The 24,074-nt window shown below is 45.3% G+C and overlaps 1 protein-coding gene across 3 annotated transcripts in view; it reads right to left on the bottom strand.

Annotated features, from left to right (window-relative positions):
- The window catches only part of IFT52 (intraflagellar transport 52), a 492,806-nt gene that overhangs the window by 111,392 nt on the left and 357,340 nt on the right, over positions 1-24,074 (bottom strand). For all 3 annotated transcript variants that reach the window (XM_069243757.1, XM_069243756.1, XM_069243758.1), the window contains one exon: positions 2,099-2,207. In XM_069243757.1, coding sequence (XP_069099858.1) covers positions 2,099-2,207 — 109 coding nt within the window. The remainder of the gene's footprint in view (positions 1-2,098; positions 2,208-24,074) is intronic.

Here is a 24,074-nt window from a genome sequence, read left to right as displayed (position 1 = left end):
AGGCAGTGGGCAGGACTTTAGGGCAAGTATTACGATACACAGAATTGAAGGGTGCTAGTTTTGGCCTTCCCCGGGTGAGGTCACGGAAAGGAATTTGCCAGAGTGTGGTGCACGGGTGCCGATTACCACTGGCGGTTGCAGGAATATACAATGGTTAGATGTGGGGTGACAAGTTGTGACAACAAGGGTAAAGGAGCCTAATCTTGTGTACTATCCTTCACTAATACGACTCCCAACACTTTATTTTTTAGGGCTGCTGGACACCTTTCTCCCCTATCCCCCCCTCAGGAGATGGCTGAGACAAGGAGACTCAAAGGTAACCTTCTGGAGTATCTGATACTGCTGAAAGGAAGACAGTGGACCAAACCAGGAGTTGGGGACTTTCCATGTGGTCGCTGAATCAGGGGCAAAGAACAGACTATAATAAATGTCTGATAACTCCCAACACAGTGTCAGGGTTGTCTGTTAAAGCTATGGGGCAGTTACTACGCAAGTTTAAAAGTGTAGTGCTCACTAGAGACCTGTAGGTGGAAGAGGTTTGGAGAAAGGCCTATTCTGAATAATTCCCTCCATCAGATTTTGTTTGAATGTGACTGAAACAAAAGAATACTAGCCATCAATAGCTTAATTTAAACTCTACAAATAACTACTGCATGAACATGCACCCATGAGCCACTCTTACAGAACCAGAGATGTTTAGTTCGGGATAAATTCTGCATCACATGAAGCAAATGATGTATACCGCCTAAATTAAACAAGAAGGTTGAAAGGGACAGGATGCCTAAAAATAGGTGCTTCTTTATCTTTATATATGAAGTTCGTTAGACATACCAATCTCCCTCTTTTGTAACTAGCGAGCATGTAACAAAAGATATGATGTGTTCTATACTTTTTTCAGGTTGCTAAGCAAACATGAGAACTTTAGGTTACGAATCTCTGACACTTTGTATTCTAAGATGTGTCTGAACGCTTACTTTGGATTTTTACTACGGAACACGAAGCCAGGGAGGAAATGGACTTTACTTTGCAATGATGGAACTCAGAAAAGTCTGACACAATGACTTAACACTATACATCTATTTAGTGTCTGGCTTTATATTGACTTTTACCCAACTATTAATGCCTTGCACATGCCCTAATTAATTTGTGTTTCTGTTGCTAGTTGTTTGAGAAGCAACAGTGGGTATTCAGCACTGGGAACAGCTACCATTAGAAAAAGGAGATGTTTTTGAACTTTCCACAATATCACCCTCTTCCATCTACCTACAGCGTTGAAGACCATTTAAGCAGGGTAGCCATCCAGAGACCACAAATATCTAATACATACCATACCCTCATTACTCTATAGCTGATGGAGGACCCTGAAAGTTTCCCATTGAGATTTAAACTAGATGTCGATGCTGCTGAAATTGCCAGCAAGGCTGATGAGGCAGGCTGTTGATAAGTCCCATGCCACAAATGGCTTGCCTAGTCAGATATAAAATCCCTTCTGTCACATTTCTCTTTTAAAACTAAGGTAATATTAATTTTATCCCTTCACCATCTTTCCTACCGAGCTGTACTTCACTTTCGCTATTGCTACTACACATGAGAATGAGAGCTTTACAGAATAGAGACAGACGTGACGCAAAGACTACTTAGGCAGAGAAGATCATTTTGTCTTATTAGATCATGCTATTCAAAATGTCTTTCGCTGAATTTGTACGGTAGCGATTCAAGTATTTCTGGTCTCTTATATTTCATACCCGCTTTCTTGCCACATTTCTTCCTAACCTGCTTGTCTGTTCATAACATCTGATAGTAGTAAAGGAAAGTTCCTTTGTAAAATGTTTTGTAATTGCAGTTTGTTTTAACAGTCCACAATCAGAAAGGTATTCTCATTTTTAAAAAAATAAAAAAGCAAAAACATGAGAAAGAACCCATTTTATGGTAACAGGAATTTGAAATGGCCCACACATACTTAATCTGAGCAGCTAATGAGTCAAACTGCTGTAAGTGTAGAATGGTTACAGTGACCGAAATGACAGAAAATCGTTTTTTAGCATTCATATTGCTTCCAGAATGATCAGTAAAAAAAACCGTATTGTGAAATGCAGACATTTATTTGTGATCTGCGCCAAGCGTGCTCTCTCAGATGAGAAGGTTTCATCCAGGTCAAACAGGTCCAGCGTCGGAGGTGGCAGTTCCCTGAAGGATGGCGGGAAAACCTGTAAATAAAAACAACAAATTCTGTTAAGCTTGTGCATCAACCTAAAACTCACATTTCCACCCACAACTTAAACGTGGTATCTAATGGCATAAAACAACAATTGGGAGTCTGCATTTTTAATATCACATTTTTATTAAAACATGCGGTAAACAGTCCATATGATTTGAAGTGTCCTTGCTTCTTACGTTTGTAGATGCATATGTTATCTCAGTATAAATTGCCAGTACATGACTTTTGCACCGTCATTCATATTTTCATGGCATGATTCATCCATGCCATTCCCAGTATTTCCCACTGTCTGCCTATCCACCTTCATGAGTTTTCTATTTAAAAAATGTTTTTCAGGTTGCTCTATATCACTTCTAAATGTCTGCATGGCCATTCATATTCGTGATTACCACCTCCATCAGTGTGCTTATCATCCAAGCTTCCTATATTGTGTGCGTTCCCTTTTTGTGGATCAGTTTTCTTCCATTACATTTATTCCAACAGAAGGAAGCAAATATCTAATTTTGTTTTTGTGTCTCACTGTCCCTTCGTATTTCAAAATTTGCTTTGTGTTAAGTATTTTTTCAGTTAACTTCTCTGAAGCACAGATTTCAATTAAAAAAAAATTAAATGTCAAAACATCTCTTTACTGCTCTCAATTTTCTTTCTTCTATGCCCAACCACTTTTAGTGAAATAACTATTACAGTGACAAAGTGTGAAAGGGGAGAACTTAACGACCAAAACTGGCGACAAGACTTCCATTCTGCTATGACAGAAAGCAACACTTATACACAACCTAACCAACACATGATACGGGTAAAACAAGGCACGAAAGAGCAGTTTTAGGTGCAAACTGATCAATGGAAATCACGCTTGGTGACAGGAAGGTCAACCACTTGGCCGAATGTACTATGACAAAAAAAAAAAAAATAAGCATATATATATATATATATATATATATAGATATATATATGGAAAATGTCACTTATCCAGTGTACATCTGTTCGTGGCATGAGACGCTGCAGATTCACATGCTGTGCATTATCCTGCCATCTAGTGTTGGGCTCGGAGTGGTACAAGTTGTTTTCTTCGAAGAAGTCTTTTTCGAGTCACGAGATCGAGGGACTCCTCCCATTTCGGCTCCATTGCGCATGGGCGTCGACTCCATCTTAGATTGTTTTCCCCGCAGAGGGTGAGGTAGGAGTTGTGTATTACAGTAATAGTGCCCATGCAATGGAGTAAACATGTATGTACATAATGTAGTTTAAGGTGATATATTTACAAATGTTCAAGATCAACTTCGAAACGGCTACAGGCTCCCGGGGAGGCGGGTGGGCACATGTGAACCTGCAGCGTCACATGCCACGAACAGATGTACACTGGGTAAGTGACATTTTCCGTTCGATGGCATGTGTAGCTGCAGATACACATGCTTTGCATAGACTAGTAAGCAGTTATCTCCCCAAAAGAGGTGGTTCAGCCTGTAGGCGTTGAAGTTGTTTGAAACAAAGTTCTTAGTACTGCCGGACCTACTGTGGCTTGTTGTGCTGTTAACACATCCACGCAATAGTGTTTGGTAAACGTATGAGGCGTAGACCATGTGGCTGCCTTACATATCTCAGTCATTGGAATGTTTCCTAAAGAGGCCATGGTAGCACCCTTCTTTCTAGTTGAGTGTGCCTCTTGTCTCTTTGCTTTGAGATAACAGGTTTGAATGCATTTAACTATCCATCTAGCAATGCCTTGTTTGGAAATTGGATTTCCTGAATGATGTTTTTGGAAGGCAACAAATAATTGTTATGTTTTCCGAATTTGTATGGTTCTGTCAATATAGTACATTAACGCTCTTTTGATGTCTAACGTATGTAGTGCTCTCTCAGCTACAGAATCTGGTTGTGGGAAGAACACTGGTAGTTCTACTGTTTGATTTAAGTGGAACGGTGATATGACTTTTGGTAAGAATTTTGGATTTGTTCGAAGAACTACTTTATGCTTGTGTATTTGAGTAAATGGTTCTTGTATGGTAAATGCTTGAATTTTACTTACTCTTCTTAGAGATGTGATGGCGATTAGAAATGCAACTTTCCAAGTTAAATATTGCATTTCACATGAGTGCATGGGCTCAAAAGGTGGCCCCATGAGTCGTGTTAAGACAATGTTGAGGTTCCATGAAGGGACTGGTGGTGTCCTTGGTGGTATAATTCTTTTTAGGCCTTCCATAAAAGCTTTAATGACTGGTATCCTAAACAATGAAGTTGAGTGGGTAATTTGCAGGTAAGCTGAAATTGCGGTAAGATGTATCTTAATGGATGAAAAAGCTAGTTTTGACTTTTGCAAATGTAGTAAGTAGCTTACGATGTCTTTAGCAGATGCATGTAAAGGTTGAATGTGATTATTATGGCAATAATAAACAAACCTTTTCCACTTATTTGCATAGCAATGTCTAGTGGTTGGTTTCCTAGCTTGTTTTATGACTTCCATACATTCTTGTGTAAGGTCTAAGTGTCCGAACTCTAAGACCTCAGGAGCCAAATTGCTAGATTCAGCGATGCTAGATTGGGGTGTCTGATCTGTTGAATGTGTTGAGTTAATAGATCTGGTCTGTTTGGTAGTTTGACATGAGGTACTACTGAGAGGTCTAGTAGTGTTGTGTACCAGGGTTGTCTTGCCCAAGTTGGTGCTATGAGTATGAGTTTGAGTTTGTTTTGAATCAACTTGTTTACTAGATATGGAAGGAATGGGAGAGGGGGAAAAGCGTATGCAAATATCCCTGACCAACTCATCCATAATGCATTGCCCAGAGACTGATCTTGTGGGTACCTGGATGCGAAGCTTTGGTATTTTGCGTTTTCTTTTGTTGCAAATAGGTCTATTTGTGGTGTCCCCCAATTTTGGAAGTACGTCTGTAGTACTTGGGGTGAATCTCCCATTCGTGGATTTGTTGGTGATCCCGAGAGAGATTGTCTGCTAATTGATTCTGAATTCCTGGAATAAACTGTGCTAATAGGCGAATGTGGTTGTGTATCGCCCAATGCCATATTTTCTGTGTCAGGAGACACAACTGTGTTGAGTGTGTCCCTCCCTGTTTGTTTAGGTAATACATCGTTGTCATGTTGTCTGTTTTGACAAGAATGTGTTTGTGGCTTATTATTGGTTGAAAAGCTTTAACGCTAGAAATACTGCCAATAGTTCTAGGTGATTTATGTGAAACTGTTTTTGCTGAGTGTTCCATTGTCCCTGAATGCTGTGTTGATTGAGGTGTGCTCCCCACCCTATCATGGAGGCATCTGCAGTTATTACGAATTGAGGCACTGGGCCTTGAAAAGGCCGCCCTTGGTTTAAATTTATATTGTTCCACCATTGAAGCGAGGTGTATGTTTGGCAGTCTATCAACACTAGATCTAAAAGTTGACCCTGTGCCTGTGACCATTGTGATGCTAGGCACTGTTGTAAGGGCCGCATGTGCAATCTTGCGTTTGGGACAATGGCTATGCATGAGGACATCATGCCTAGTAGTTTCATTACTATTTTGACTTGTATCCTCTGGTTTGGATATATGACCTGTATTACATTGTGAAATGCTTGTACTCTTTGTGGACTTGGTGTGGCAATTGCTCTTGCTGTGTCGATTGTTGCCCCTGAGTATTGCTGTGTCTGACACGGCTGAAGGTGTGACTGTGTAGTTGATTGAGAAACCTAGTTTTTGTAGGGTTTCTATGACGTACTTTGTGTGTTGTGAACACCGTTCTAGTGTGTTGGTTTTGATTAACCAATTGTCTAGGTACGGGAACACATGTATTTGCTGCCTTCTGATATGCGCAGCTACTACTGCCAGGCATTTTGTAAAGACTCTTGGTGCAGTAGTTATTCTGAATGGCAACACTTTGAATTGGTAGTGTACTCTTTGGGATACAAATCTTAGGAACTTTCTGTGTGAAGGATGTATTGGTATATGGAAATATGCATCCTTTAGGTCTAGTGTTGTCATGTAGTCTTGTTGTTTGAGCAGTGGGATTACGTCTTGTAATGTCACCATGTGAAAGTGGTCTGATTTGATGTAGGTATTTAATGTTCTTAAATCTAATATAGGTCTTCGTGTTTTGTCCTTTTTGGGTATGAAAAAATACAGAGAGTAAACTCCTGTTCCTTTCTGTTGTATTGGTACTAATTCTATTGCTCCTTTCTGTAGCAATGCCTGTACCTCTAGTCCTAGAAGATCCATGTATTGTTTTGACATATTGTGTGTTTTCGGTGGGACGTTTGGAGGGAATTTGAGAAATTATATGCAATAACCATGCTGGATAATTGCCAGTACCCAAGTGTCTGTTGTTTGTAAAAATTGCTTAGTCTCCCCCCCACAGGTGTTATGTGTTGGGGATGTGTGACTTGGAAGTCACTGCTTGTTTTGAGGAGTTTTGGGGCTTTGGAACTTCCCTCTATTCTTTTGGAATTGTCCCCCTCTATATTGCCCCCGAAAACTTCCCCGCTGATATTGGCTTTGATAAGTGGGCCTTGCTTGTGAGGTTGTGGCTTCTGTAGGTTGACCTCGAAACCCCCCCCCTAAATTGTGTCTTGCGAAATGTGCCTCTGCTCTGTAGGGAGTAGAGTGCGCCCATGGCTTTTGCCGTATCAGTGTCTTTTTTAAGTTTCTCAATAGCAGTGTCCACCTCCGGCCCAAACAACTGCTGTTCACTAAAAGGCATATTCAGCACGGCTTGTTGTATTTCCGGCTTGAATCCTGATGTACGCAACCAGGCGTGTCTCCTTATTGTTACGGCAGTATTTACTGTCCTTGCAGCTGTATCTGCTGCATCCATTGCTGACCGTATCTGATTATTTGAGATACTTTGTCCTTCCTCCACCACTTGTTGTGCCCTTTTTTGGAACTCTTTGGGTAAGTGTTCTATGAAATGCTGCATTTCATCCCAATGAGCTCTATCGTATCTTGCCAGAAGTGCTTGTGAGTTGGCAATGCGCCATTGGTTTGCTGCTTGTGCTGCAACCCTTTTCCCTGCAGCGTCGAATTTGCGACTCTCCTTGTCTGGAGGTGGAGCGTCTCCCGAGGTGTGAGAGTTTGCTCTCTTGCGAGCTGCCCCAACAACCACAGAGTCTGGTGTTAATTGCTGCATAATATAAACAGGGTCTGTTGGCGGTGGCTTGTACTTTTTCTCCACCCTTGGAGTTATTGCCCTGCCTTTCACAGGATCCTGAAATACTTGTTTGGAGTGTTTTAGCATTCCAGGGAGCATAGGTAAGCTTTGGCATTGGCTATGAGTGGAGGATAGTGTATTAAACAAAAAGTCATCCTCAATCGGTTCTGCATGCAAGGTGACGTTATGAAAAGCAGCTGCCCTTGAGACCACCTGCGTGTAGGATGTACTGTCTTCAGGTGGCGACGGTCTCGCAGGGTAACAGTCTGGGCTGTTATCTGATACCGGAGCATCATAAAGGTCCCATGCGTCGGGATCATCTTGACTCATTGCAGTATGAGTCGGGGATTGCATCAGTGGTGGAGTGGCTACCGGTGATGTGTGCATTGATGTTGGTGGAGATGGTGGCGGAGTTGTTTGTCTTGCCACCTTTGCCTGTGGCTGCTTGTCCTTTACTTGAAAGGCAAGTCTTCTTTTCATTTTAATTGGGGGAAGAGTGCTTATCTTCCCTGTGTCCTTTTGAATGTGGAGCCTCCTTTGAGTGTACTCTGGCTCCATTGATTCAAGTTCTTGTCCGAACTTATGTCCTTGCATTTGGGAGGACAACCCTTGTTCCTCTGTGTAGGAACCTGTTTTCGGTTCCGAGGCTGGATGTTTTGGAATCAAAACCTTTTCGGTCGCCTTTTTGGGCTCCGACGAAACCTTCTTTATTTTCGGCGTCGTGGTGTCTCGGTGCCGACCCATTTCGGTGCCACTGTCTCGGTGCCGAACTTGCTCGGAGCCGCTGTCTCGGGCCAGAGATTGCTGTGTGCCGGTATCTCGACCGGAGTCGGATGACTTCGACACAAGCGTGCCCTTTTTCGGTGCCTATGATCGGTCACCTATTTTTCGGGTTAAGCCATGGCCTGTTGGCGGTGGCGTCCCCTGGGCTTTTGGGTCTTCTCGTGAGTTTTATATTTCGACGTCTTACTCACGGTTTTCGGCGTTTCTTCGGGATCAAGCTCGTCTGAGTCCGATTCCTGAATGGAGAAGGTTTCTTCTTCCTCCTCGAAACGCCCTTGTCCTGTCGGCGCCGACGCCATCTGCAGTCTTCTCGCTCTTCGGTCTCTTAATGTCTTCCTCGACCGAAACGCTCGACAGGCTTCACAAGTATCTTCCTTGTGCTCTGGAGACAAACACAAGTTACAGACCAGATGCTGATCTGTATACGGATACTTGTTGTGACATTTTGGGCAGAAGCGGAATGGGGTCCGTTCCATCAGCCTTGAAGAGACACGTGGCCGGGCCAACCAGGCCCCGACGGGGATCGAAAAAACCCCAAAGGGCCACCGGAGCCCTTCAAAAGTCGGTGTCGATCTATTGTAACTAACCCGATACCGAACGCAAACAATACCGACGATTTTTCCGAGATTCTAACTAACTTTCCGACCCGAAACACGGAGCGAAAAGGAACACGTCCAAACCCGATGGCGGAAAAAAAATAATCTAGGATGGAGTCGACGCCCATGCGCAATGGAGCCGAAATGGGAGGAGTCCCTCGATCTCGTGACTCGAAAAAGACTTCTTCGAAGAAAACAACTTGTAACACTCCGAGCCCAACACTAGATGGCGGGATGTGCAAAGCATGTGTATCTGCAGCTACACATGCTATCGAACACACACATATATATATATATATATATATATATCTTTTTTCAACTTATAACGGCTACAGGCTCCCGGGGAGGCGGGAGGGCGCATGTGAATCTGCAGCGTCTCATGCCACGAACAGATGTACACTGGGTAAGTGACATTATCCGTTCGATGGCATGTGTAGCTGCAGATACACATGCTGTGCATAGACTAGTAAGCAGTTATCTCCCTAAAAGCGGTTGTTTAGCCTGTAGGAGTTGAAGTTGTTTGAAATAATGTCCGTAATACTGCCTGTCCTACTGTGGCTTGTTGTGTTGTTAACACATCCACACAGTAATGTTTTGTGAATGTAAAAGGCGTAGACCATGTGGCTGCCTTACAGATTTCTGTCATGGGTATATTTCCTAGAAAGGCCATTGTGGCGCCTTTCTTTCTAGTGGAGTGTGCCTTTGGTGTAATAGGCAGGTCTCTCTTTGCTTTTACATAGCAGGTTTGAATACACTTAACTATCCATCTGGCAATGCCTTGTTTGGATATTGGATTTCCTGCATGTGGTTTTTGAAAAGCTACAAACAATTGTTTTGCGAAATTGTTTAGTTCTATCAATGTAATACATTAGTGCTCTTTTGATGTCTAATGCATGTAATGCCCTTTGAGCTACAGAGTCTGGTTGTGGAAAAAAGACTGGAAGTTCCACAGTTTGATTTAGGCGGAACGGTGATATAACGTTTGGTAAAAATTTGGGATTTGTGCGTAGAACCACTTTATGTTTGTGTATTTGTATAACGGGTTCTTGTATGGTAAATGCTTGTATTTCACTTACTCTTCTAAGAGATGTGATAGCTATTAGGAAGGCTACTTTCCATGTTAAGTATTGCATCTCACAAGAGTGCATGGGTGCAAATGGTGGACCCATGAGTCGTGTTAATACAATATTGAGGTTCCATGAGGGAACTGGTGGTGTTCTTGGGGGTAAGATTCTTTTTAGACCCTCCATAAATGCTTTTATGACTGGGAATCTAAAGAGTGATGTTGAATGTGTAATCTGCAGATATTGCTGTGAGAGGTATTTTAATGGACGAAAAAGCTAACTTAGATTTTTGTAAGTGTAATATGTATCTTACAATGATTTTTGTGGTCGCATGTAGTGGTTGAATTTGATTATTATGGCAGTAATAAACAAATCTTTTCCATTTATTTGCGTAGCAATGTCTTGTAGTAGGTTTCCTAGCTTGTTTAATGACCTCCATACATTCTTGTGTAAGGTGTAAATGTCCAAATTCTAAGACTTCAGGAGCCAAATTGAGCGATACTGGATTCGGGTGTCTGATCTGTTGTTTGTGTTGAGTTAACAGATCTGGTCTGTTTGGTAGTTTGATATGAGGTACTACTGACAGATCTAGTAGTGTTGTGTACCATGGTTGTCGAGCCCAAGTTGGTGCTAAGAGTATTAGTTTGAGTTCGTTTTGACTCAATTTGTTTACAAGATACGGAAGGAGTGGGAGAGGGGGAAAAGCGTAAGCAAATATCCCTGACCAACTCATCCATAACGCATTGTCCTTGGAGTGAGGGTGTGGGTACCTGGATGCGAAGTTTTGGCATTTTGCGTTTGCTGTTGTTGCGAATAGATCTATTTGCGGTGTTACCCAGTTTTGAAAGTGAGTTTGCAGTATCTGTGGATGAATTTCCCGTGTTGGTGATCTTGACTGAGATTGTCGGCCAACTGGTTTTGAATTCCTGGGATGTACTGTGCTATTAGGCGAATGTGATTGTGAATCGCCCAATGCCAAATCTTCTGTGCTAAGAGACACAGCTGTGATGTGTCCCCCTCCCAGTTTGTTTAGGTAATACATTGTTGTCATGTTGTCTGTTTTGACAAGAATGTGTTTGGGGGCTATTAACGGTTGAAATGCTTTCAATGCTAGAAACACTGCTAGTAGTTCTAGTTGATTTATATGAAGTTGGCTTTGTTGAGTGTCCCATTGTCCCTGGATGCTGTGCTGGTTGAGGTGTGCCCCCCACCCTACAATGGAAGCATCTGCTGTGATCACGTATTGAGGCACTGGGTCTTGGAATGGCTGCCCTTGGTTTAAATTTATAGGATTCCACCATTGAAGTGAGGAGTGTGTTTGGCGGTCTATCAACACTAGATCTAGAAGTTGACCCTGTGCTTGTGTCCATTGTGCTGCTAGGCACTGTTTTAAGGGCCGCATGTGTAATCTTGCGTTTGGGACAATGGCTATGCATGAGGACATCATGCCTAGGAGTTTCATTACTAATTTGACCTGTATCTTCTGGTTTGGATACATGGCTTGTATTACATTTTGGAATGTTTGGATTCTTTGTGGACTTGGAGTGGCAATCCCTTTTACTGTGTTGATTGTTGCTCCTAGGTATTGCTGTGTTTGACACGGCAGAAGGTGTGACTTTGAGTAATTGATTGAGAAACCTAGTTTGTGTAGGGTTTCTATGACGTAATCTGTGTGTCGTGAACACTGTTTTTGCGTGTTGGTTTTGATTAACCAATCGTCTAGGTACGGGAACACATTTATTTGCTGCCTTCTGATATGTGCAGCTACTACTGCTAGACATTTTGTAAAAACTCTTGGCGCAGTTGTTATTCCGAATGGCAACACTTTGAATTGGTAATGTATCCCTTGGAATACAAACCTTAGGTACTTTCTGTGTGAAGGATGTATTGGTATATGGAAATATACATCCTTTAGATCCAGTGTTGTCATGTAGTCTTGTTGTTTGAGCAGTGGGATTACTTCTTGTAATGTAACCATGTGAAAGTGGTCTGATTTGATGTATGTATTTAATATTCTGAGATCTAGTATAGGTCTTAGAGTTTTGTCTTTTTGGGGTATTAGAAAGTACAGTGAGTAAACTCCTGTGTTTAGTTAATGTTTTGGTACTAATTCTATTGCCTCTTTTTGGAGCAATGCTTGAACTTCTAATCCTAGAAGATTTATATGTTGTTTCGACATACTGTGTGTTTTCGGTGGGACTGTTGGAGGGAATTCTCAAAATTCTATGCAATAACCATACTGGATAATTGCTAGTACCCAAGTATCTGTTGTTATCTCCTCCCAATGTTTGTAAAATTGGCTTAATCTTCCCCCCACAGGTGTTATGTGATGGGGATGGGTGACTTGTGAGTCACTGCTTATTTTGAGGACTTTTGGGGCTTTGGAATTTTCCTCTACCTCTTTGGAATTGTCCCCCTCTATATTGCCCCCGAAAACTTCCCTGCTGATATTGGCTTTGGTAAGTGGGCCTTGTTTGTGATGTTGTGATTTCTGTAGGTTGTCCTCGAAACCCTCCCCTAAAAGGTGTTTTGCGAAAGGTGCCTCTGCTCTGCGGGGAGTAGAGTGCGCCCATGGCTTTTGCCGTATCAGTGTCCTTCTTGAGTTTCTGAATAGCAGTGTCGATTCCGGCCCAAACAACTGCTGTTCATTAAATGGCATATTTAGCACGGCTTGTTGAATTTCTGGCTTGAAACCGGACGTGCGGAGCCATGCGTGCCTTCTTATTGTTATTGCAGTATTTACTGTTCCTTGCAGCCGTATCTGCTGCATCCATTGAAGACCGTATCTGATTATTAGAGATACTTTGTCCTTCTTCCACCACTTGTTGTGCTCTTTTTTGGAACTCCTTGGGTAAGTGTTCTATCAAATGTTGCATCTCATCCCAGTGCGCTCTGTCATATCTTGCCAAAAGCGCTTGTGAATTGGCAATGCGCCATTGGTTTGCTGCTTGTGCTGCAACCCTTTTGCCCGCAGCATCAAATTTGCGACTCTCATTATCTGGAGGTGCTGCGTCTCCTGCGGTAGGAGAGTTTGCTCTCTTACGAGCTGCCCCGACAACTACTGAGTCTGGAGTTAACTGCGTTGTAATATAAACAGGATCTGTTGGCGGTGGCTTGTATTTTTTCTCCACTCTTGGAGTTATGGCTCGGCCTTTAACAGGATCTTGAAAGATTTGTTTCAAATGTTTTAGCATTCCTGGGAGCATAGGTAGTCTTTGGTACTGGCTATGAGTGGAGGTTAGCGTGTTAAACAAGAAGTCATCCTCAATTGGTTCTGAATGCAAGGTGACGTTATGGAAAGCAGCTGCCCTTGCGATCACCTGTGTGTAAGATGTACTGTCCTCAGGAGGGGACGGCCTGGTAGGGTACGAGTCTGGGCTGTTGTCCGATACTGGAGCATCGTAAAGGTCCCATGCATCGGGATCATCTTGACTCATGGCAGTATGAGTCGGGGAGTGCATCAGTGGAGGAGTTGCTACTGGTGATGTGTGCACTGATGGTGGTGGGGAAGGTGGTGGAGTTGTTTTCTTTGCCACCTTTGCCTGTGGCTCCTTGTCCTTTTCGTGAAATGCAAGTTTTCTTTTTATCTTAATTGGAGGAAGAGTGGTTATCTTCCCTGTGTCTTGATGAATGTGGAGCCTCCTTTGAGTATAGTCTGGCTCTACAGCTTGAATTTCCTCTCCAAATCTATGTTTTTTCATTTGGGAGGCCAGTCCTTGTTCCTCTGTATAGGAACCTGTGTTCGGCTCCGAGGCTGGATGTTTCGGAACCGAAACTTTTTCGGAGTTCTTTTTAGGCTCCGAAGAAACCTTTGTAAATTTCGGCGTGGTGGTGTCTCGATGCCGAATTTGTTCGGTGCCGCTGTGACGGTGCTGAAATTTCTCAGAGCCGATGTCGCGGGTCCGAGATTGCTGTGTGGCGGTATCTCGACCGGAGTCGGATGATACCTTTTTCGGTGTCTTGGCTCGGTCACCGCTTGTTTGGGTTAAGCCATGGCCTGTTGGCGGTGGCGTCCCCTGGGCTTTTGTTGACTTCTCGTGAGTCTTATGTTTCGACGTCTTACTCACGGTTTTCGGCGTTTCTTCGGCCTCGAGCTCTTCCGAGTCCGACTCTTGGATAGAGAAAGCTTCCTCTTCTTCCTCGAAACGCTCTTGTTCTGTCGGCGTCGACGCCATCTGCAGTCTTCTGGCTCTTCGGTCTCTTAACATCTTTCTGGACGGAAACTCTCGACAGGCCTCACAAGTATCTTCCTTGTGCTCTGGGGACAAGCACAAGTTACAGACCAGATGCTGATCCGTATACGGATACTTGTTATGGCATTTTGGACAGAAGCGGAATGGGGTCCGTTCCATCAGCCTTGAATTCACACGTGGCCGGGCCGACCAGGCCCCGACGGGGGATCGAAAAAACCCCGAAGGGCCACCGGAACTCTTCTAAATTCGGTGTCGATCTGTTGTAACTAACCCGATACCGAACGCAAACAATACCGACGTTTTTTCCGAGATTCTAACTAACTTTCCGACCCGAAACACGGAGCGAAAAAGAACACGTCCGAACCCGATGGCGGAAAAAAAACAATCTAAGATGGAGTCGACGCCCATGCGCAATGGAGTCGAAATGGGAGGAGTCCCTCGGTCTCGTGACTTGAAAAGACTTCTTCGAAGAAAAACAACTTATAACACTCCGAGCCCAACACCAGATGGCGGGATGTGCACAGCATGTGTATCTGCAGCTACACATGCCATCGAATATATATATATATATATATATATATATATATATATATATATATATATATATATATATAAGCATTTGATCGCTCAGATATTGAAGTTTCAAAGAACTCGTTACTGATAGTCCAGAGGCATGAAGGCTGCTGTGTACAAAACTGCTCCCTCAAAATGGCAACAGACTTAAAAGCCAGCTGCTTGAAATAATGAGGACTGGCAAAGCTAATAGATCTCTCCTTTAAAACACGAACACTGAGCTATTGGATGTGCTGAAAATGCTAGCTTGCTTTGGCATTGCGAAAAAGAAAGAAAAAAGAAAAATCAATATGGCCATCAGTGCTCAAGGACTTACTTTATGGAAAGAAAATGAAAAAAAATCTAAGCTGACCACTGGTGCATCTCATTGCGTGCACATATATTTGGAATTTTTTTTCCAGATGAAAAAGAAAGCGTGGTGATGAACCAACAACCATTTTCATATTATGTTTTGAAGCTAAAAGATACAGTCCATAGTTGGCTTACCAACATTTTTGAAGGGTAAATTGAAGGACAAATTACATACCTTCTGTAACGCCTTTTCTGATAGGGACTATACCTCGCTCCAGATTCTTTACCTGTAAATTCTCCCCAGGGGTCAGCCCGGATCTGTAATTTTTTTAGTGAGCATTACTCCTGTGTGCCAGTATGTGGCATCGATCAACTCCGCATTCATTGTCGGTATCGTCCATGCCGGAAGTGAGGTCCTGAGTCCTATATAGGCGCCCATACCCAGGGACACTGACATCAGTTTCTTTTTATGACTTTCCAAGCCAGAAGCGCAGAGCCATGAAGAACACTGACCGCTGGTGTGTTAAAACTAAGGCCCAGAAAGGGGAATCACTGCCCCTAAAAATCGGTTCGCAGAGCAGGAAGGATGGGTGGGTTAGTAAGGAATAGGATACACTCTTTACCAGATAAGGTGTTACCAAAGGTAAGCAACTTGCCCATCTGATAGAGACTTCTAGCTGCAGACTCCTTACTTTGAATAGATATTATAATGTAGGAAGCTGGCTTGTTATATAGTGAACCAAAAGAGGTACACTGTACAAAGAGTCCCAGCCAACCTCACAGGTATCACATAGGCGCAAATGACATCCCAAATGCTCTCTTTTGTGGAAGTGTGGGCATGCAGTTAGGCATATCAGAGGGTAGTGCTAAGCATGTAAAGCACACACATAGGCAGTAAGTGAGGCACAAAGAAATCTGACACCATTTATGCAAATAACACATACTTTTATATAAATGTAGATACCAAGATCACTAGAATCACGAGAGTACTTTTCGAGCTATAGATTTACACAGTTTTTAAAAGTTGACACAGGGCCATTTTTGGGTGCAGTAATGTTATCATATGGGGGAAAAACATGTACTGCATTCGGACACTTTGCAGTGACTTATGGGACTCTTCTCCAGGACTTAAGGAGAGTATGGGGCAGGGTCCAAGGCCACACCTACAGGTTACTTTGGGAGGCTCTGGGGCGTCCAGGTGCAGAGGTGTGTCGGTGCGTCTGGTGTTCCATTCACTTCAATAGGAAACAGTTCAGAAGTTGCTGCCAGCTGGGACTGGAAGGTCTGTCTGGGGAAACTCCCAGAAGGGCTCAACCCTTGAGGTCCTCCGGCACGTGGGGACTCAATTGACCCACTTCTTCTTGGGCTGAGGGGCTAAGGTGCAGTGGTGTCTTTTGGCATTGGTTCTGGTGCTGGAGTTACTCACGTTTGGAGGAGGACTGCAGAAAGAGGCTGCAGGCAGTGACTGGAAGTTCATTCTGGCCAAACCCTGGGATGGGCTCAGCTCCAGAGGGACTCGGGATTCCGTGGGCATCATCGTGTCCCTCTGACTTTGGCAGTGGGGTTTGGGTGCAGAGGTGCTTTGGGGCATCGGGTTGCGGTGGTGTGGGACTTGGTCTGGGTCTTGGTGTCCTGCTGAAGAGGGGAAACAGGATTGTAGTGCAACCCTCCTGAGTTGTATCATTGATCCTGATGACCCCAGGTCTGCTTTGTTTCTGTTGGAATCCAGACAGGAACACCAACAAGCCTTGGTTGCTGCACAGGGTCCAGTACTCCAGGTATATGTGTAGGGAGCCTCCGGATGGTGTCAGCATCTGATGACTTAACTGAAGTGGCGGGCTGAGCTCCAAACAGCCTCCTCCTGGCATTTTGATCTCAGAGGACCCGATGGAGAAAGGGGCAGAGTACCAGATGCTTGCAAACAGTGCCTGCAGATGAAGGAAGCAGCTTCTCTGCTCCAAGGGAGTTCTTCTTTGTGATTGTGATATGTGAAGCACTGGAAGCTCTCCCGGTTCGTTGGAGGCTATACAGCAGCAGGACAGGTCTGTTGCTCCTCAAGGGTCAGGTACAGCAGACAGGCTTGGCTCCAACTAAGTCATGCTCCTCGGTTCTCAGGTCAGCAGGCTTCATTGCCCACTCCTTTTGTGTCCAGTGAAGATCTGGGTCCCTGGTATCAGGGGTCTCCTAATTACTCAATTTAGGGGCATTAAGGGGAGTGTAGGGTAGTGGCCAATGAGCTACTTACCCATGGAATCACTACGCCCCTAGATGACCTTTTCCTTTGGGTAGTGGGCATCACCATGTCCCAAAATGCCTCATTCCACCACACTAATTTCTAAGGTTGTGTTCATGTAAGGCTGGCCACCATAGGGGTGTCCAGGGGTGTGTCCAGCCTGGCAGTGTAACATCGCCTGCAAAGTTAATTTTCCCACCTGCCCAGGTGCCAAATGGGCCTGGGGCAGAGGGAGTCGGCATTATCCTTCTGAGGAAGGCCAGATTTGTATATCAGCGTTTGAAGCCTACTGCCTTGGAATGTAGATTTGCAGTTCATCCTGTTGGGACGGGTGTGCAACATCCCTGCCAGATCAGTATTTGTTTCTGACGGCCTTAGATCAAAGATTCTCACCCTTGGGGGCCAGACTCCTGTCTGTTGGTGGCAGACTGGTGAAAACTAGTCAACACACCAGCAGGTGGTAGGTTCTTTTTCAGGGGACACCTCTAAGGTACAATCTGGTTGCATGTATTAACAACCCACCACTGGAAAGAGTGAGGGTTAAATAAATCGAGTTGTTTGATACCAAACATCATGTAGCTGGGGAACTTATATTGACCAATGTCCAGCACATGTACTTAAAATGGTTTCCCTGCTCACTTACTATGTCTAAGAATCAATAAGGACATAGCAGGGTCATATCAGCTCTTGACGATAAGTCCTTACCTGTAATAAAATGCACCCTGCCTTAATGCTGCAAGGCCTGCTGTAGGGATTACTTATAAATATTACAGTCAGTGTTTAGGGGACATGGCACACAGGCTGTCGGCTATGTTGTGTTTTAACTTTAGGGAGCACCTTGTCACAGCCTGCAATGGCAGAATGCATGAGGTTGGTGCTGGGTCTCTTAGAGTGGCATGAATTGTGCTGCAGCTCTTAGGGACACTCTTAATACCCATGCCCTAGGTACCAGGCAGTGCTTAATTTGTAAATAAAAAAAAGTGTTGGTGCCCAAAACTGTCCTATGAAATGCTGCTGCATTTAAATGTATGGGTGCAGAATACTGGGGCAGCGTAATCCTAAATCATCTTGGGCTTCTTTCATCAATTTACAACCACTCCCTACCCCTTCAGCTCAATCTTGTAGCTTTCTCCCCTTGTGACTCATTTTAGTTTTTCTCTTCCTCGGTCTTTCCCATATGTGTCTTTTGCTCGCAGTAAATGCTTGAAACTGAAAAATAAGTACCTGCCCTCAAAAATATGTGCTGGTGCCCTGCACCGGAAACCACCAGCTCCAATTAAGCACTGTTACTGGGTACCATTTACAAAGGTGCTAAAGGCCTGGCCACTTGGGGATCAAGTGACCGGGGGTCTTGCTTTAGTGGAAGGAACACTGGCACTGGGTACCTGGCTATCAGGAACCCAGTGCACTTCAGTTGGCGTTGCATTGAAAACCAGGCAAAAAAAGTGTGTGTGTGTGGGGGGGGGGTATTACTGCAACCAGAACCTAGCTTCCTACACACAAGCAAAACCTTCCCTCGAGGTGAGTCTCCAACAGACCTAACTGTCCAGACAGGAGTATTTGGTAAATGTGTGCAGAGATGCCCACGTTGCTGCCTGGCAGATGTCCAAGTCTGCGTCTCTGCATGCTAATCCTCAGAGGGTTACTTCTTGGTCAGTGCTTTGCAGATTTTAATGCAGTGTATGACCCGTCTACAGATGGTCTGCTTCTGTACTGCCGATCTTTCTTTGCACCCACATATCCTACAAACAGTGGGCTATCCACCTGCAACTCTTTGGCATGATCAAGGTAGAACACCAACTCTCTTTTTGGGTTCACGCAGTGGAGTTTCTCCTCTTCTTTAGAAGGTTGTGCGTAAAAAGTAGGGAAGGTGATGCATTGGCAGACATGAAAGGCTGTGACCACTTTTAGTAGAAAAGAGGCCCTAGTTGAAGCACCTCTTTGTCAGGATAGATAGAAAGGAAGGGCGGCTTAGAAGAAAATGTGTGCAGCTCATTTACTCTGCGGGCAGATATGATGGCCACAAGGAAGGCTGTTTTCAACATGTGAAGCCTGAGCGGACAATTGGGCAGAGGCTCAAAAGGAGCACACATTGAACAAGTAAGAATCAAATTCAGATCCCATTGGGGTATAATAAATGGCGATGGAGATAAAAGAAGTGTAAACCTACTGAGGACTCTCTGTATAAAGAAGGTTGATCAGGCAATCGCAAAAAAGCAGAAATAGCAGACAAATATCCCTTAACGGGGCCCAGAGCAGAGCCATGCATGGCAGGGGACAGAACAAACAGGACTTCAGAGAGGGGCAAAAAGGGGGTCAACAGACTTGTCGGTGCACCATGTCACAAATTTCATCCAACAACAGGCATTTACCATTTTGGTGGAGGGATGCCTGGCTGCCAAGATTATGTTACAGACTTTGGGAGGATGATCAAAGGCTGTCAACTGCTGCTGCTCAATCTCCACGCAAGAAGGCAGAGAGTGGACAGTTTCGGGTGTAGAATCCTCCCCTGCTGTTGTGACAGAAGATCCTCCGAAGGGGCAGTCCGATCAGAGGATCCATGTACAAGCTTAGCAGCTCAGGATTCCACACTTTCCTTGGCCAGTCCGGAGCCACTAGGATTACTTGACACCTTTGTTCTTGATCTTCTTGAGAAGTCTGGGTAGGAGTGGTATGGGCGGGAAGATGTGCACAGGAGTACTAAACTATACTCCAGACGAAAAGCGCCTGGAGTGATTGCCGCCTTGGAAACTCCAACAAACAATGCTGCCGACTTTGCTCCTTCTCTGCAGAGGAAAACTGGTATAACCAAGGCTCTCTCTACTCCTGAAATAGACCATGCACCACCTCTGGATGGAGATGCAATTCATGATTCGCTAGGCATTTTTGACTGAGTTTGTCTGTTCTGGCACTTAGAGAGCCAGCCAGATGTTGAATCGCCAGGGATATGCCGTTGATGTTCCAGCGACATCCAGAGGCGCAGAGCTGCTTGGGAGGGTAAGCCCGAAACTGCACTGTGTACAGAACAGCTCAGATGAAAGGGAACGCCTGAGAGGGAGCCAGGTGTGACTTTGGTACGTTTATACTGAAGTCCAGCGACTTTGACAGCGAGGGGAGGTCTGCATAGTCTGGAGGTGGAAGACGCCAGCCTGGGGTGAACTCGCCTTTAATAGCCAGTTGTCGAGATAGGGGACGATTGAAACACCTGATCTCCGCAGAAGAGCTACAACTGCCATCACCATCCTGAACACCCGGGGTGGCACTGGTGAGGCCAAAGTGGAGTACAGAAACTGAAAGTGCTTGTGACCTACCGTGAACCACAAGTAATGTCTGTGGGCAGATAGGATGAGGATATGAAAATAAGCGTCCTGCAAGTCCAACACTACCATCCAGTCTCCTAGATCAAGGGCAGACCAGACCTGAGCCAACATGAATATCTTGAACTTCTCCTTCTTGAGGAAGAGATTGAAGGTCGAGTATAGGGCAAGATCCATGTCCTTTTTGGGGACCAGAAAGTAGCAGGAAAAGCAACAACAGCCTACTTTTGGCAATTAAACCATCTCTATATCTCCCTTGACCAAGAGAGATATAACTTCCTTGCAGAGAGGGGACAAATGATCCTCCATAATCCGTGAGCAGGATGATGGTATGGATGGAGTGGTAGCCTCGAAGGGAATGGAGTCGCCCCTTCAGACTATCTACAAAATCTACCTGGGCTGAAGTGATGGATTGCAAGTGGGGCACACAATGGTGAATACTGCCACCAACTGGTTCTTGGTTGTGGGGTGGCAGACTAGGAGGTTTTAGAAGCTGCTGCAGGGTGGGGTTGCCGGGAGGGTGGGGCGAGGAGGTGCTCGACAGACTGACCAGACCGCTGGCCACATGATCCACAAGGTCGGTAGGTCCCGTGCCCTCAGCCACACCGAGGCTGAGAATCATACCCAGCACGGCGATTGATCAGGAATAGGTGCTGTTGGAGACCCCTTCCATAGACATGAAAAGGAGACCGAGGGGGACGAGGGGCCACCGGGAGGCCCAAAAACCTGGCTGTAGCCCAGGAATCCTTGAAACACTGCCTTGCCTCCGAAGACTGGTGCCAACAAAGGGCATGTCCATCAAAGAAGCATGGACAACCCCCGAAAAGCCAGACGTCCTCAGCCAGGTATGGCGCCTCAGAGCCACTGTTAAGAAAACCACTCTACCTAGTGTAGCGAGTCGGTTGCGTTGAGCCGGCAATGAATGTTAAACTTGGCAGTGTACAGTCTGGGCCTCCTCCGGAACCTGTGGAGGCACTTGCGCTACCATATCCCACAGCATGTGGGAATAATGTCCCACAAGGCATGAGGTGTTAATGGATTGTAATGCAATGCAAGGCTGGTGGAAGAAACAACTTCTTCCCAAGTGAATCCAACATTTTGATTCCCTATCAAGAGGAAGGGAATGTGCCACGGGAGGCAGAGGCTTGGACCACCAAGCTCTCAGGGGTGGAGTGTTGCGTCAAGAAACTTAAGCCCCAGTTGTGGGGTAATGGCAATTGGCAATCATCCTGCTCACAGGAGCCCCTCTGCTGGGTTTGGACAAACTACCCAGTAGGACGTTAGTGAGGTGAAACTGTAGGAAGCTGGCTCTGTATGTATTATATCAAAATGAGATATAGTGTGTAAGGAGTCCAGGGGTTCCCCAAGAGGCTTGACAGAGGCAATAATAGATAATACTAATGCTCTATTTGTGGTAGTGTGGTCGAACAGTTAGGCTTATAAGAAGATAGGTAGTGTTAAGCATTTGTTGTACACACACAAGCAATAAGTGAAAACACACACTCAATGGCTTAACTCCAGACCAGTAGGCTTTTATATAGAAAAATATTCTTTTGTTAATTTACTTCTAGGACCACAAGATTCATTTAGCAGTTAAGTACATTAAATGAAAGGTACTTTGCACAGTAATACTTAAAGCTTTGAATGGAATCAACAATGTACACAGTTTTCTTTAAAATGGCAAAAAGCTATTTTAAAATGGCCACAGTGCAATTTTCAACAGTTCCTGGGGGAGGTAACAAACTTACGGGTTCAATCTCCAGGGCATAGGTATCCCACCATTGGGGGTTCAAGATAACTCCCAAACACCCAGCACCAGCAACAAAGGGCTGGTTAGGTGCAGAGGTCAAATAGGAGCCAAAATAACATGGGACCATATGGAGTACCCGCGTTGTCGGAGGGCAGACCGGGGGGGGGGGGGGGGGGGGGGGGGGGTAGGACGGGGGGGGAGGAGGGGGGGGGCGGGGGGGTGGCAGGAGGGGAGGTGTCCTCAGGATTCCCTCTGCAGGCGTCGTCGTGGGGGTGTACATAGGTCAGCCCAGGGTGGACACTTAGAGTCGCCTGGGGATCCTCTCTGGCTAGTTGGTTTCTCTGGACACAGGCCGGGGGCGTCCGGGTGCAGGGTAGTTGGACTCACGCTTCTGGAGTGAGGTTAGAGTACCTTTAAAGATGGTCTCTTTCTCCTTTTTGGATAGGTCCGCTGCCCACGAGAGTTCCCTGGTCCTCGGTGATGCAGGCAGTCCACTGGAGGCTTTTCATGGGTGGTAGCTGGTTGCTTGCTTCTTTTCGGGCAGCTTTTTGAAGCAGTAGATGGGCCAGTAGGGCTTGGCCGAGTCAGTTGTTGTTTCCTTCTCTTCTCTGATGGGATTTTAGCTCAGCAGGCCTTCTTCTTTCTAGAGGTCATCAGGAATCTGAAGAGCTGGGTTCAGGGTCACCACTAAATACTAAGTTTAGGGGTGTGTTAGGGTCAGAGGGCAGTAGCCAATGGCTACTGTCCCTGAAGGTAGCTACACCCTCCTGGTGCTCACTCCCTTTGGGGAGTGGAGCACATTCCTATCCCTATTGGCGCTGATCCTCCAAACCAAGATAAAGGATTCTGCAAGGAGGGGTCACTTCATCTCTGGACACCTTAGGGGTGGTCCTGGTTGAGGAGGTGACTACTCCTTGTTTTTCCTAATTATACCTCTGGACTTGCCGCTAAAACTGGGGGCTGGAGTGCCCTGGGGCATTGTAACTCGAAGCCTGAGCCTTTGAGGCTCACCGCTAGGTGTTACGGTTCCTGCAGTGGGGAGGTGTGAAGCACCTCCACCCAGTACAGGCTTTGTTTCTGGCCCCAGAAAGCACAAAGGCTCGCACCCCATGGGGTCGGAAACTCATCTCTCAGTTGCAGGCTGGCACAGACCAGTCAGTCCTGCACTGAAGGATTGGGTAAAATACAGGGGGCATCGACAATGACTTTGGACTCTCTGAAAGGTCTCGGACCTTCCTCTCGACCGGGACCTCAACTTGGGCAGATTCGAGCGCAAGCAACCATCAGCTCTAGGGAACGCTCCCTCAAAACCTTCGGAGGCGTGGCCTGGCACTTGAAGCATGACTTTGGGTTGTGGTCGCGCTCTAGAAATCAAAGACACAAGAGGTGCTGATCAGTCATGAACGTCGCCCGAAGACAGGATCCGCAGTGCTTGAATCCGGTCTTCCTAGAAGACATCCTCAACATACAATAGTTGAACTCAACAAAAAGTTGAAAAAAAAACCTCAAAAATTGACTTAGGGGTAGCTCTCTTTGGATCAGCGCTTTGCTGGTACAGAAAGAAAAGAATGGATGTAGGCGCGCCTTTGTAGGACCCGCAACATCATTTTTGGTGCACAAAACATAGACAATAGACGTGGATCCAATTGACGTCACATACTGGTACGCAGGAGTACTGTTCACGAACATCTTCAGATCCAGTTCGAAGGAGAATTCAAAAGGTAATAAATCTGCAGCTAGAAGTCTCTGTCACACAATAAGGAATGCAGCAGCTCAAAAATAAAGAATCAGTTTGCAGCTGCGTGAGAATAAAAAATAAAGCAGGAAGGGCCAGTAACAATGGGCAAGTAGATGCAGGTTGAGGAACAGGGAGCGCAGGGATGTAAAGAGGAATGTGCAGACGAGGAGGGACCAAGGAAATAGATA

The sequence above is a fragment of the Pleurodeles waltl genome, chromosome 7, assembly GCF_031143425.1.
Source record: "Pleurodeles waltl isolate 20211129_DDA chromosome 7, aPleWal1.hap1.20221129, whole genome shotgun sequence".
Classification (NCBI taxonomy): Eukaryota; Metazoa; Chordata; class Amphibia; order Caudata; family Salamandridae; genus Pleurodeles; species Pleurodeles waltl.
This window is presented reverse-complemented; position numbering and strand designations above follow the sequence as displayed.